Source organism: Sebastes umbrosus, chromosome 8, assembly GCF_015220745.1.
Source record: "Sebastes umbrosus isolate fSebUmb1 chromosome 8, fSebUmb1.pri, whole genome shotgun sequence".
Lineage (NCBI taxonomy): Eukaryota > Metazoa > Chordata > Actinopteri > Perciformes > Sebastidae > Sebastes > Sebastes umbrosus.
In genome coordinates this window covers 2572725-2589162 of record NC_051276.1, presented here as the reverse complement: position 1 = coordinate 2589162, position 16438 = coordinate 2572725, and the positions used below count along the sequence as shown (strand labels likewise).

The window sequence follows — 16438 nt, the reverse complement described above, 5'->3', positions numbered from 1 at the left end:
TGTCAATTTTCTATTGATCAAGTAATAGATTAATCGTTGCATAACTACATATTTGTGTGCTTAATTAGTATGATCAAAGATAACAGGATACATTATGCACAGAGATTAGGGCTATATAGGGGCCCACAGTTTCTTCTTGCGGCAGAGCTCCCAAACAGGTTAGTTAAGTGATGCTGTTGTGATTATATAACGGAGGGAATGGGGAGTTGGATTTGTTTAAGGGTTCTTTTGATCAGGTTGAGAGCAACACTGAGGCAACCAAGGAGTCAGACACGAAAAGGGGTGTACAAGAATGATTTATTACAAAAGCTGTTAAAATAGAGATTATATAATGCACTAAAAAACCCTAAAACCCAGGTAATGTTATCATCAAAAGGTAACCTTAAAAGATGTATAAAAAAGTCCTAAAATGCCCTTACGGTTAAAAGCTTGAAATAGTTTTGAGCTGGTGATGCTGTCCTTGTGTGCCTGGGCCTCACTAGCTGGCTCATACTCGTGGCAGGCTGGCATGTGGAGGGACAGTGTTGACACCGGAGCCTGGTTCGCGGTCGTCTGTCGCAATGGTGCGGTCCCTTCGTCTCCCTCTTCCTGTGACTTCTTTCACAGAGAACCCATATGTAGGCTGAGGGAGATACGTACAGTACATCACCAATGCCCACATACGTCCTCACCTTCATCAAGATAGATGTAGCGCTGCTCCCCACCTCCATCGTCCTCCTTCCTCCTTCTTTATTTCTGTATTTGAAGGTCAGGTCCCTCCTCCCAGCCACACCATTGTTTCCAGTCGCCACATTCTCATGTCTGATAGGTTAAAACAAGCAATGTCTGTTAAAAAGTGGGAGGTCAACCAGGTGCAGTTTGTGGTAATAAATTGGCTCAATCCCAATGTCCCCCCTAACATGGCGGACACACATGGAATGTCAAGAGTGCTTGGCGGCTGCGTTACCTGTTGTTTTTTATTTCAGCGTCCGTGTTAACAGGTTAGAGCAGCCACACTGCCCAGTGAAGGTGATCTATTGACATTACTACAGTTTCGAGGTCTATCTGTAGAATATGTTACGGAGATGAAAAAAAGTTAAGACTTATTTTTAAATCAACACTTCCTGCTTTCATTTCAAAATAAAAGCCCTCAAGCGTTTTTTCTATGGACAGAATTCCTTCATTTGTTATCACAAGGCTTTTATTCTGAAATATGTGCCAGACAGTGTTCTAGAACATAGAGTGACTTCGAGAGCTCCATGAATGAATATAGTACGGCGTTTTAATTACGGATTATTCCTATTATTTACAAATTACCACACGTTTCTTAACCTTTCTCTGTCTAAAATAAATATAAATGTTATTTATAAAGAAATGAAATGGCCATTAAAAGGCAAACTCTATGTAGAAAGAAAGGGCTAACAGCAGCAGCTGCAGCAGCTGCAGCAGCAGAAACGCAGCAAACATGCAGCTGAAATGCAGCCGGTGTGAACGCCCGAAGCGTGTACCATGCAGCCACCACGCCACACAGCCGCCACGAGCTCTTGACGTTCCCTATGTGTCCGGGGCTTTAAGCCTTGGGCCACACGCACGTCTCACCTGGGCAGTGTGGATGCTCTATCCTGTTAACAGGGACGCCGAAATAAAAAACAACAGGTAACGCAGCCGCCACACGCTCCTGACGTTCCCAGTGTGGACACACTGGCCTTACACCCTGAACCCTCAGGGACTTGACTGACGTCACCTGGTAAATGATTGAGTGTGAGAGGCTGCACATGCTCAAAATAGCATAAATATGAATGGGACAGCACTTTGCAGCGACTTATCATGTTACCTTGACATCGCCAATTGTGGCTTTTCCTTTTATGTTGTATACTGCCTGATTTGAATGTCTTCCAGGCTATTGTTTTACGAGACAAGAGGTAGACTTAATGTCAAATAATCAATTTACCTTTATCATTAAGCAAAATTAAAAGAACTGGTTGATGAATAAACCAGCTGTTTAACATAGTGTAATGCATTCCTCTGATTTCATGTGTTTTTTATGTTCCATCTTAAATCCTTAATGTTAATGTTTCTGTGTAAATTTAATATGCCAGGCTGAACACCCTCTTTTTTCTTTAACGCCTCAGGGCTTCCCGCGGTAACATCGTGTTCAATGTCAAAAAAGCTATGAATTGTGGGAAAGTCTGCAGAAATGCAGACTAACAGAAAGTGTTCATAAAGGGCTCAGAATGTACGCGAAACAGCCCTCATGCACTTAACAATTTGACCGCCCTAAACCCTCACAGACTTTGCAGGAACGCGCCTCAAAGCCTGTGGTTGTGTTCGAAAAGTAAAAAAATGACGTTCTAACGTCTTTTCCTAACCACTTTTCATTGGCCTCAATGGAAAACGTCATGAGATCAAGGAAAGATGAGAAGGAGAATTCAGAAGGACTTAGGAAAAGACAACTGTGGTGTTCAGAGAATCCGACTGCTCTTTCACTAGGCTCCGTCATTATGATGCGATGGCGGCGGATGTTAGTGACGCAGGTCTGCTGTGGAGAAACTACAATGCTCTGAAGATGGACTACAAAAGGCGCTGCTCCCCCCATGCGTTGTTAAATAGGTCTTTCAATTACAGACTGCTTCACCCGCAGTGTGTGAAAGAGAGATACCACAGGTCCTCCTGCTGCTGGAACACTTTACATCAACATATAATAAAGAATGATCTGACCTAACGTGGACAACCGATAAAAAATATCACTTCATTACCAGGTTGGAACTGAAATAAACAAAGAAATATATGATACATATTGAGTTAATTGTTGGAGTTATGGAGAAGGTGTAGGACCATATACTTCTTCAAACTTCTATTCGGACATGTAAAATGTATTTATGTTGATTATTTGTTAATTGATTGTGTACTGTTCATTTTATCAGTTATTCTTGTTTTGTGTTTTACTAAGGTATTTGTTACATGTTCCAAATCAATAATTAATAAATATAAAGTGAAACTAAATGATTGTCACTGTCCACTCATATTAAACATGAATCCCAATTAGTGTATGAGCGTATGAAGATAATATGCAAGATAAGCATATCGTTTGTTATTATGAATGGCCGAATGGAGCGTCGCTTTAAATGCTGCGGCCGCAAGGAATTGTGGGATGTTATTCTCTCCTTTCCTTTGGTAAAGGATGGTCCAGTGTATCCTCTGCTAAAGGAGATAATAAAGGAAGCATTGAAGCTCCTTTCCTCAGCATTTAGAGAATTTTAACAGCTCTTGACATGGCTGCTACTGAGTTACTTCCGGGTCATTTCACTCCGTTAGGAACCTTCTTAAGCAAAAAGGACTATTTGAACGCAACCTGTGAGTCCGCAAGTGGAGATTGAGATTGGGCCTTCATCGCATGCCCAACAGCAGGAAGTAAAGATGCATCAACATAAAGCAAACAGTACATTTCAAAGTAAAAGCATGCAGGTGAAACCAAGCAATAAAAAAACATGTATTCATCCATCCATCCATTATCTGTAACCGGTTATCCTATTCAGGGTCGCGGGGGGGATGGAGCAGATCCCAGCTGACATTAGGGGAAGGCGGGGTACACCCTGGACAGGATGGTACACCCAGCTATAGGCTGCTTTAGCACTGGACAAGCAGACTGGTTGTAACTAATTTAGTAACTCTGCACCCTGATTGTCTTCATTGTGGCTTTTCGGTGCTCTATCAAATCAGTGCGTGGGTTTCTCTGAGAAACAGTTGGCCACCATGAACACTATTTGAATATGCCAAATAAGACTTGGATTTCTGCAGTGAAGGCTTGATTCAATAAAACAACTTAATGTACACTGGGAAGAGTAATTAGTAAGCAAATACTTTTGCATTTCTCTCTTCAACAGTATGGCGTAGCAGTGGTGCTTCTGCTCGATGACTGCTTTAAAATGGACCACATATGCTGGACTATTGCTCTGTTTTAAAGCAGGAAGACAATCTCATTTATATCGAACTGGCTGAGATTCCGTTTCTCCATTAGCAGCATGCTGACATCACCAAGTGCTGCAGAGTTTCTACTTCTTTTTTTCATCTGTGGTAAAAAGATGGAATAAAACGATATTCATTGTATTCTGAATGATGGATTGCAAGGGTTGAAAAACAAACATGTAAAATCTGTTTTTTCAATTTCAATTTCTATTTCAATTTCAATTTTCTAACTATCCGACATTATGGGCTCAACATGATTTGGGGTATGTGAAATGAGGTTAAGAAATGATTTCTACGCCTGTGGCATAACCCCTTTTTAAACCTGTGAAAAAAAACTCTGATGAGAGAATCAAGCTTGCATATGTGTGTCATAGAATAATTAATGTTTTAATAAGATTAGAGCAACGGTGAGATAACACAAAGAGTCCTCTCCCTGTAACTTCAGTGTCCAAAACAAATCAATCTCAAATCTTTTCTATAGAAAAAAATGTATGAGATATTAGACTGAAACAACAGCACGTGAAGGCCCATTAATTCACATGGTCAATCACCGAAAGAAGGAATAAAAGAAGACGACAGTGGCCTCTAGCGACTGCAGTAATTATGACAGGAGCAGAAGCGGAAGTCAGGCGCTGAAGTGACAAGATGAAAGTCCATATTCGGTGAAGGTCGGAGGCGATGGATTACACCCAGGAGACCGAGCGCATGCCGTATGAAACAAACAATGTGTAGTTGTCTTTGTGTTCACAAGCATTAAGTTTCATTTTCACTTTTCAAACGTAGTTATCTTAAGCCAAAACATGATCTTTTTCCCGGAAAGTGGTTTTGTTGCCTAAATCTAAAGAAGCTGTTTTGTTTGTGTTCAAATCGTAACGTTTAATGCCGTTTTTACAATGTGTTAGAACGTGCTTTTAAGTTTCACTTTCACTTTTACAATGTAGTAAAAGTACCTTACTGATGATGCTTATAATGGCCGATAATGCACATTTAATGAGCTGATAACAGTTGAATCGAGTGGCTTGCCGCTGGTTCAGAGCACATCTGGGGTTTTGCAAACTTCAGCGGGAATACGTCATTTTGTTGTTGCCAGCAACGAAAATACATATGTATTATGCATATATCTGCCCCGTGCTAAGAAGCATGCATTAGCACTAGCCCTGCTAGCACACCTGATATCCCTACTTGGTTGGAAACATGTTTCAAAGACAAGGCTTTTCTCCTGAGGTCTTGATACATGCACAAACTTGTGTTGTACAGTTCAGGGAATTCAGACACACACAAGATTAGTTTTTCCTCCATTTTGTCTTCCTTTGCCTTGCTGGCTGCCTCGTTTCTATTGGCTCCGCGGGCATTCTTAGTTGAACTTTGATCGCGAGCTTGTCGAGCGGTGTGCTACACACACGCTTTGCCCAACGCAGCGATAAGCTGTCATGGCACGGCGCAAGTCATTGGAAACTAGCAAGTCTACACTAGATTTTTAAAAATGATCCAGCCAAAAAACGAGCTCAGTGTTGCCAACTCTTTTCCAATGAAAGTAGCTATAGCAGCATTAGATGCTAACAAGCTCAAAAAGTCCCTAAATCTAGAGAGAATGTCGCAAAGTCGGCAACACTGAAGCCCCAGACACACCAGGAACGTCAGGAGTGCATGGCAGCTGCGTGGAGTGGTGGCTGTGTGGTTCACGCGTCGGGCGTTCACACCAGCTGCATTTCAGCTGCGTGTCAGCTGGGTGTGTGCTGCGTTTCTGCTGCTGGAGCTCTCTAAGTCACTGCATGTTCTACAACACTGTCCGGCAAATATTTCAGAATAAAAGCCTCGTGTTAACAAATAAAGGAATTCTGTCCACAGAAAAAACGCTTCAGGGCTTTTATTTTTAAATGAAAGCAGGAAGTGTTGATTTAAAAATAAGTCTTTACTTTTCTTCATCGCGGTAACATATTCTACAGATAGACCTTGAAACTGTAGTAATGTAGCGGGTATGATGTCAATATACAGTCAATAGATCACCTTCACGGTCTGTGACATATTCTACAGATTTCTAGACATTGAAACTGTAGTAATGTAGCTGATATGATGTCAATATACTGTCAATAGATTGCTTTCCCTGTCTGTTGTTGCTGTGAGACGTGTCAAGCGTCAAGCGTCAAGCGCCAAAAATAGGCGAGACCTCTATTCTCTAGAAGAGACGCAGCTGAGACGCGCATGAGACGCGCATGAGACGCGCAGCGTGGCTGCTCTAACCTTTTAACACGGGTAAAACAGGTAACGCAGCCGCCACGCGCTCCTGACGTTCATGGTGTGTCTCAGGCTTGACAGTCCGTCGCCTGTAAAATCTTAACCAACCCCGACGTTAACTGTATTCCCACCCACATAAAGCTCATTTGTTAGAGATACAATATACATGAGAGAAAACACTCCTCTGTTGTTTGGGGGGGGGCATTTAGGAGCAAAGATTGTAACTCAAGCATTATGGAATTCCCTCTGTATTGACAACATGGTCTTGTTATATAAGACTCGTGTTGAATTCCACACTGTGCTACCTCAGCAGAGATGGACTTGTGTTCAGTTGTTCTGAGCTTTGTCTCTAGAAAATACTGTTTTCCATCGAGTTAAAAATGACTCACATAATATTATACTGCCTCTCTGCCTGCGGCCTTGAGCGGACTACAGCGTTGCATAAACAGAGCTTGTACCAAATAGATTGCAGAGTATTATTCCCACAAGATTTTTGAAAGGAAATGTAATGTCCTCGATGTTGCTGCTCAATCCCCAGGCAGAATAGTGTTTAGGTTACAGGTCGGTGAGGAGTTCTATTGTTGAACACTGACTTCTCCCACTGGTTTTCTTTGCTCTCACTTTTTCATTCACCAGAAAAATCACGTTGTTTAAAACATCAATGCAGCCTGAGTGGGAAAAGACTCTAAAAATGGTCTTCCCATCACAGCTGAGTTTACATGCTTCAAAGCTCTCATAATGAGAGAGCCTCATCTGTCCCACGCTTTTAACAGCTTTCATCAGCGTTTGGCAAAGGCTCCCTCCAGTGGCTTCATGAAGAATCACAGCTGTATGTTTGAAATGTATTATTTAACAAGGTTAATCCCATTAAAACTACATATTTATAAGCAGATATATAATCAAGACACCTGTGGTGAAAAGTAAAGTGTAGTTCATTTTTAAGTTACAAGTACTTTCCTTGAGCATTTCCATTTTTAACTATTTTATACTTGTACTGTATTACATATCGTAGAACAATATTGTACTGCACTTAATGACAGCTATAGTTACTGCTTGTTATCAGTGCCACATTAACCCATCAGGGAGCCTGCGGCCCCCTTATTGATCTATTATACCTCCCACTGCATTGTATGTATCCTGTTGCCCTTGAGTTAGTTTACAATAATAATAATAATATTCTATTCATATGGCACTTTTCAAAACACAGATTCAAACTAGGCCTGTCAATCGATTAAAATAATGAGCAAATTTAACCGCGATTAATCACATGATTGTCCATAATTAATCGTGATTAATCACAAATTAATCACACATTTGGTATCTGTTCAAAATGTACCTTAGAGGGAGATTTGTCAAGTATTTAATACTCTTATCAACCTGGGAATGGACAAATATGCTGCTTTATGCAAATGTATATATATATTTATTTATTACTGGAAATCAATTAACAACACAAAATAATGACAGATATTGTCCATAAACCCTCACAGGTACTGCATTTAGCATAAAAAATATGCTCAAATCATAACATGTCAAACTGCAGCCCAACAGGCAACAACAGCTGTCAGTGTGTCAGTGTGCTGACTTGACTATGACTTGCCCCCAAACTGCATGTGATTATCATAAAGTGGGCATGTCTGTAAAGGGGAGACTCGTGGGTACCCATAGAACCCATTTACATTCACATATCTGGAGGTCAGAGGTCAAGGGACTCCTTTGAAAATGGCCATGCCAGTTTTTCCCAAATTCTGCTTAAGTTTGGAGCGTTATTTAGCCTTCTTCGCGACAAGCTATTATGACAGCTAGTATGCCATGGTTGGTACCAATGGATTCCTTAGGTTTTCTAGTTTGATACCAGTATCTTCACCTCTAGCTTTAAAACTGAGCTCGCTACAACTTAAAAATCACAAGTTGCTTTAATGCGTTAAAGAAATTAGTGGCGTTAAAACCAATTTGCGTTAACGCGTTATCTTTGACAGCCCTAATTCAAACTACATGAAACACCATGAAATGACAAATAATTCTCTGGGAAGCAATTTTAAAAAGTGGGTTTTTAAAAAAGTGATTTATATGAAGAAACAGAGTTTGCAGCACTGATCTCAGACACGTCATTCCAAGCCCTAACTGCGAAGGCCCTAACGCCTTTGAGTCTAGGTCTATACTTGGAACACTCTGACTAAACATACATTTATTAAAGAATATGTACCACATATGCTTATGTACTAAAATTATAAGGGTAACAAACTTAGATTTTGACAAAGGACCCTCCACAAGCCATGGCCACAAATGCAATTATCAGTTCAATTTATGTTGTGCTATAGTGCTGCATTTTCAAACACAGCCGTCTGGTACAACAACCTTAGGGACAATGTGACGAGGCTTAAAGCTGCAGTGGGTAGAAATGGAGAAAATATGATTAAAAAAGTCATTTTTATAAAATGGTAACTATATCCTGACAGACATCATGTGCCTCGGTGTCTTCCAGTGTCCTCCGGTGTCCTCCGGTGTCCTCCAGTGTCCTCCGGTGCTCCTAATGGCATCTGCAGGATTTCACAGACCAGAGGAAAACAACCAATCAGAGCTGATCTGGAGTCTGCCGTCCAGCTTTCCGTCTATGAGCTGGCTGTCAATCATTCGTGAACTCTGACCAAACGGTCAAACTAGGCAGCGCTGATCTAATATGAATCAATATTCTGTTACTGTAATGTCTATTTCTCTCCTCAAATGTTCTCAGAATCATCTTGTAGGGTACTGTTTAGCTGTAAAATTAGAAAGTTTGTGACCCGGCAGCCATGTTGAGATCTTTTGTGGAAATACCAAGCACCGCCCACCGGCCGGAGCACAGCCAATAGGAACGCTCTCTCTCTGAAATGACCTGTGATTGGTCAAAGTCTCCCGTCACGGGCTAAACTGGCTAATAAAGGAGCAGAAGTCTAGTTTTCTCTCAGAACACTTGAATTACAATATGCTGAAAGGTTATTATGGGATTTTTGCCCAATGATGCCAAAAGATTGTTGCCTACTGAAGCTTTAATATCTGGAAAGAGTTTGTAGAACCCCTTTGCATTGAAAGAAGCCATTTGAGACAGTTTTGGCATCTGCTTAGGAGGCGTCCCTCTTGAGGCTATCTGGGCATGCCCAACCACATGGTAGACCCAGAACACACCAGGGAGATTCTACGCATCTGGCCATGAAACACCTCGGTGTTACCCATGAAAAGCTGGAGGACATATGACATACGACATATGATGAGAAGGGACGTCTGACTTTCCTCACTTTGCCTGTTCCACTGGGACTTGGACCTGGATAGGCAGCAGGACATGGATGGAGGGATAATTGCTGCACAGTGAAATTGGGGCTCCTGATGGTCTGGGGTTTCGGGGCCATACACATAGCCTACTATACCTGGTTGGGTATCCAGCCTTGATTAGTGTGCAGATTAAAAACACTGACCTGAATTCTGCTTAATGAATATTTTTTTTCTTTTGATTCTTTGTATGGTCTAAATATAGAGGGTGATCTGTGCTGTACTTATTGTAAAGTCCTTTGAGGCAATTGTGTGATTTGGGATTTTATTCATTTTTCCACCACCACAAGTTACTACGTACAGTATGCTGTACGCTCAAACCTTATACTTCAGAGAGCTCATGACTATTTACTATTCATTTTGACCTCAAACAGAGTTTAAAAAACAACTAAATGAAGAGTTTAATGGAAGACACTTTATTTGCTAACACACATCCTGCAGCAAAGATTCTTCACGGATGTGGACATAGAAGCACATACTTGTCATAATACCGACATCTCTCTTCGTACACAGCGGATTACTAGTTACAGAGAATCACTATAGAACAATAACCAATGATAAAATAATGGTCAAACACAGGGAACCAAAAGGAAATTGGATCTCTAAAAGGAAAAAGAACACACTGCAAAAAACACTGCTGTGTACTGAAAAATGCACAACATTTATCTATAAAATGTTTCATCTATCTACAGCTAAATATAGCATCAGAGTGGTTTTACGTTGGCATTTCCAAGGTCAGACACATCACTGAAAAGCTGATGATTTGTACAGTATTGGCAAGGTTGCTACTGTAAGGAAAGCACTACTTAAAAACTGGCAAGCTCCAACAAAATACAAGAAGGTAGGAGGATAGGTTACAAAGTGACTACACAGATGTGTCAAAACCATGCATCTTCAATTAAAAAGACCATTTTTGATCTGTTATAACTGCGAAGCAGTGGAATAATTGTCCCAGTATATACTCTTTAACCAGATTTCATTTATAGCCCTTAATCCCTGAATCTCATCCAGTCATCTAAACTAATTCACATACATTATGTTTCCAAAGAAATAAGCATCCCACGATGTACAGTAGACAACATTCAACACAAATCCAATCTCATCCAATAAACTTTGATCAACATCAATGCACTCATATGTTAAAACACAGTTTGGTTTATGAGTTAAAAGCAACTGAAGTACAACGTAAAGTGTATATTTGATGTGTTATGCCAGGGGAGAGGAGCAGTCGTTACTGCTGAGGGCTGAGGAGGGAGCATTGGAACTTATTAATTGCTCTGATCTTCTTTCTCCAAGTCTTTGAGGGATTTCAGAAGGCGAGAAGGGGTGAAGATTTCAGTTGATCCTGAAAGACACAAGACAAAGTATGATCACTTTTCAGTATAATGGCCTAAAGTCAACGATAATAACCTATGAATAATATAAGGAACGCCTCATGTTTTACTGACAGTATTTTGTTGGTTAATTTAGATCAATCTAATATCCAACATCATCATTTTTTTTTCAATATTTCAACTTGGGTCTTCATTTAGTCCCATCACAGACTTCCCTCCTTCAGACTCCCTCAGGTGAATTTCATTTATATACTGCCTGATTAGACCTCTTCTAAGGACTGTGTGGACACGTACAAATTGGGCTTGGTTGTCCTTAACCTACCTGTTAGTTTCGTTGCACCTTAGGTTAGGGCAGGACAATTTACCCAGTTATCACTGTTATTGGTCCATGAATTTTTGTGTGTATATTTCTAATGCTTCAGAGGGGCCAAACTGCACCTACCACGCTGTGAAAATGAAAGTCAAACTTAGCATTGTGAATTGAAACAAACTACTTTAGGTTTAGTCAACAAAACCACTTGGTTAGGTTTAAGAAAAGATCAGTTCAAGCTATTAGGACTGTCAGTCGATTAAAGTATTTAATCGCGATTAATCGCAAATTAATCACAAATTTTGATCTGTTCACCATGTACCTTAGAGGGAGATTTGTCAAGTATTTAATACTCAAATAATCAACATGGGAGTGGGCAAACATGCTGCTTTATGCAAATGTATGCATATATTTACTATTGTAAATCAGTTAACAACACAAAACAATGACAGATGTTGTCCAGAAACCCTCACAGGTACTGCATTTAGCATGGAAAATATGCTCAAATCATAACATGGAAAACTGCAGCCCAACAGGCAACAACAGCTGTCAGTGTGTCAGTGTGCTGACTTGACTATGACTTGACCCCAAACTGCATGTGATTATCATAAAGTGGGCATGTCTGTAAAGGGGAGACTCGTGGGGTACCTATAGAACCCATTTTCTCTCAGATATCTTGAGGTTAGAGGTCAGGGACACCTTGAAATGGCCATGACAGTTTGGAGTTTGGAGCGTTATTGAACATCTCTCAATACAAGCTAGTATGGTTGGTACCAATGGATTCCTTAGGTTTTCTAGTTTCATATGATATCGTCACTCTAGGTTTAAAACTGAGGCCCGCTTCAACATTGAAATCGCAAAGTTTCGTTAATGCGTTAAAAAAATGAGTGGCACTAAAAACGAATTTGCTTTAACGTTATTATCATGTGAACTTTATAGTATTTTCACTACTTTATCTTGCCGTCAGACAGCCCTTTCTGACGGGGAACTGAACTGAAATCTATGCATTCTTCAAAGCCACCAGACTCTGTGTTGACAAAAAAAATCCTTTTCAGTTCAGTTCCCTGTTGGAAAATGTTTTAAATACAGCATACACTTAACCTGATAATGATTTTTTTTGTGTGGACCTTTTCTTTCGGGTGTCTAAAATATGTTCTGCTGCGCCCCATCCACAGCAGTACATTGCTTTGCTTCCGTGCTGGTCCTTCTGTCTGTTTCTCCAATCTGGGGGCGTGCCGACCGCTGTCGACTGTAGCTGATACACAGCCTATGGATAAGTACCTCATACAACCCCACTTCAAAAACAACCCAAATCTCCATTTAATGTCACTGTGTCCCTAATTCTCAGCAATTACTTTGGTGTGTACAATGTCATCACAACTGAAATGATGAACAAAACAATTCAAATAAAACCCAAATTGTGATAAACTGGAATTATCTTTCAGCATATTAGGGTTGTTCACCTAAAATAGTTCCAAATATAAATAAGTAACCGTGGATATGGCTCATCTGATATGTTAATTTTGAAATTTAGAAAGCTATAGGCCCTGTAAAAGTTTTTTCAATACAACCGATGAACCCGGATTCATTTTGGAACTACTTTAGCACTCAGCCACCGCTCAGCATCGGGCAGTTTAAATCAAGGCTAGAGTAGCTGTAGTTCACAGGCCACATTATTAAGTGTGCCCTGCTCAGATGAAAGCAAGCTTAATCGCCAATGCCACTCAAGCACCAACCCCACATTCATCGTATTCTCATCGATGCTGTTACCATCGATCTATGTAATTACCTCTGCCAAGGACATTATATGATCCACTTTCTCTGTCTGTTTATTTATCTGATCTTACCAACCCTAAGGAATAGATTGAAATGAATTTGGTGGAAGATTAAGCTTTGGGGAAATAAACAAGTTACTAGTTTTTTGCTGCTATGTGCTGATATGCTACCTGATGACACTATGTGCCATGTCCGTAATTCTTAAATTGGAACGCGTATAAGCAAAACATTTCGCTGGATTCCTTGGTGTAACACACATCTATTCACCAAGGCCACACACCATATACCACATTTTCCTATTTTCTTACATTTTTTTCATCATATTATGATGACAAAGAAATGTTATTCCTTTGTTTCTGCCTATTCCACCTCGATCTCCTATAACTAATGCCAAATGCTTATATCTTTATATGCACTAAATGTGGCCTCTTTGACATACATCATGTATTGCATTTGGAATGCGTTGTACTATTGCAACAAAATGTTGATCAATTAGTGGAATTGAAGTTTTGTGCAAATGAATCTAAGGCCCAAACTTCCCATGCAGGATCATATTTAGGCAACAAATGTAGAGGATTGTGCAGCCGTGGTTGCTTAAGCATGAGGTCGCTGAGTGCTTTCTACTGACTGTTAATTATGTTTTTCAATTGTTGTTTAGCTTACTTAGGTTCAGACTAACCGTGACTAATGCCGGAATCAGGCTACAATGGTTGCATGTAGCATGTCTTTTGAATTTCTCTCATCTAGTTTGACAATTTCTACAACTTGTTCTGTGATGTTGACCAGTAGGAGCACAGAGTGCTATTCAAGAGAAAAGAGGAATTATGTTATATTTAATTTCAGTAAACCTATAACCATTTAGCTGGGTCAGCATGATACCAAATTATTCACAACCTGTGTAAGTGTGTGTATCACTCTGCACACATATGTATGCTTTTTACCCACCACCCTCTTTCTACTGAATAAGAAAGAAAAAACAGAGTCTAACTTTGTCACTCAGTGAGTATGAGTAGGATCTGCTTCACTTTCATTCAGAAAACCATGATTACATACAGACACATTTGCTGGTGCTGTCAGGTGGAACAGGGAAGTTATTCCTCATCATAAAGCTTTCTGTATAAAAACTGAAAGATTAAATACTTTTTTGTTCAACACAACACAACAAATCAATAGTGGAGACGTTGACGAAGACTTTCCTCAACTAGCACGGCATTCAGACAAAGTCACAGTGACAATTCTCCCTGTAGAGTGCTCCAGGGATGACGTATTTTGTAGGCCAACCAGGAAGTTAGCATCGCCCTGGTTCCCTCTACAAAGAGCCAACAGGATTTTTTCCATTGGATTTTTGATTATTGCAGAAAATAAGCTCTGTGGCTAACACATGTTTATGATACGTACACGTTTTGTAAAAGTGTGAATGCAATCGCCAGACGTAAAAAGCTAACTTTAGGCTATAAACAAACTACACCACAGGTCGCATGAGTGCAAGTATACACAACGAGGCCGTAAAGGTGGACAAGTCAGCATGATGACGTTTACTAGTTTCATTTAGCCACTTGTTAGCGACCCGCCTTTTTAAAACTCATAAAAGCTTCAAAATTCAGAAGTGGGATATTATTGATGTATTTTATGTCGAAGAAAACTAAATGTTAAAATCTCTTCAGCTTGTGTTGACCACAGACCTTATTTCAGGCACCTAACTAAAAACCCATTCAAAAAACCTGTTGACTTCCAGACGAAGGTACCGGAGTGCTAAAATGCTAAGTCATTTCGGGGTTTTAGGACTCATTCCTGTAGCACTCTAGAAACATCGCTGTACAAAGAACACAAGTGCCAAAGATTTATGTTGGAAAAGTGAATTGCACTACTATAGATATATAAAAAGGAAGACAAAGAACAGCAGAAGTTCAGGAAAACAAATCACAACAATGGCTCTGAAAGGGAATAAAAAGGGAGGTGAGGTTCAACACAACACCACAGGTCAGACAGGAAGATACATGAAGAGGAAAAGATGACTATGAGAGGTTATAATCAGAAAACTGAGCAACAAAGCTGAATAGTGAAGGTGAATAGTTTAGGTTTTTGGCCCTTTGTTCAACTTACCTGTGATAAGAATACAGTGTGGACCCAAAAATCATATATGTGTCACGTAAATCACTGGTTGTAGTGCTACCGCTAGCACATTTATTTTGTCTATTACTGTAGTAAGCTAGCATTGTTCAACCACCAACAATAATGTGTAATAAAATGTTATCAGTTGTTTTCATTACATGCATAGATGGATAACTGAGTAGGCCTACCAGGCACAGGCCCAGGGGTCCAAAGCGACCACAAAGGCACCTTTAAGCCAAAGTTGTACTTTCCGGAGCTGCAATTACGCAAAGGTCTGCTAATGTCCACATGATGTAAATTTCATCATCATAGGGTGTACGTGAAGGCTCTGTTCGGACATCTGCGTACCAACAATTTGCTGTGACCACGCGGACAGTCCGCACGGCGACTACGCCTACTGCGCATGTGGGGAACGCATCCTCCAAGCGAACTGTATCCTATGACTACTACGCATCTGCAATGCGCTACAAATACAGCAACGTGCTACAAATACAGCAACGTGCTACAAATACAGAAATGCTCTGCAAATAGAGAAAACGCAACCAAATACAGAAACGCGCTGCAAATGCAAAAAACAACCAAATACAGAAAACACAACCAAATATAGCAGCGTGCTGCAAATAGAGGTAACGTAACAAATACATAAACGCGCTGCAAATACAGAAAACACAACTAAATACAGAAACGCGCTGTAAATAGAGAAAGCGCAACCAAATACAGAAACATGCTGCAAATACAGCAAAGCGCTACAAATACAGAAATGCTCCTGCAAATAGAGAAAACACAACCAAACACAGAAAACGCGCTGCAAATACAGAAACACAAACAAATACAGAACCACGTTGCAAATAACACACAACACCAAAATGTTCCCATCAGGAGAGTCTACCGAAAATGCTGACGTATTACTTCAAGATATAGATATGAAACATGAGGACCAGGATGAGCTACTGCAGGTATCAATGGTTCAAAGGTACGACACTGAGCGGGTGGATCGACATGGGGGATCACAGGGATTCACAAATCACATAATTGACTTGTATTTACTTCCAAATGTCTTTTCATTCTGCAGGCGGCGGCTCCTCTGTGCCCTCCGTGCCCTCTGGAGGGGCGTTGGGGTCCAGGAAGTCTGGGTGCTGAAATTCCTTTAAGTATTTAGGGGGGGTGAGAATGTGGGTGGAACCTATGGGGGAGAAAAGCCTGAAAGCTCAGCAAGGACTAAACCCTGAATCCTTGTTTATTACGCAAGATACACATCAGACCGGTCATGACAAAAAATAATTCACAAAGGTCTTAAAAGTTACAAAATATTGCTAAATAGTACTGTCTGAGAGGTCAGCATGACTTAAGGCCTGATGAAATCTGAACTACCGAGGATTTTGCAGATTCACTTCCTCCTTCCTGTACCTGACACTGCATC

The 16438-nt window shown here is 40.4% G+C and overlaps 1 protein-coding gene across 1 annotated transcript in view; it reads right to left on the bottom strand.

Moving 5' to 3' along the window:
- Positions 1-9882: 9882 nt before the first annotated feature.
- The window catches only part of stxbp1b (syntaxin binding protein 1b), a 43410-nt gene continuing 36854 nt past the window's right edge, over positions 9883-16438 (bottom strand). The window contains 2 exon segments of the mRNA XM_037778019.1: positions 9883-10831; positions 16066-16201. Of these exon segments, the coding sequence (XP_037633947.1) occupies positions 16080-16201 (122 nt within the window). The 3' untranslated portion in view covers positions 9883-10831; positions 16066-16079.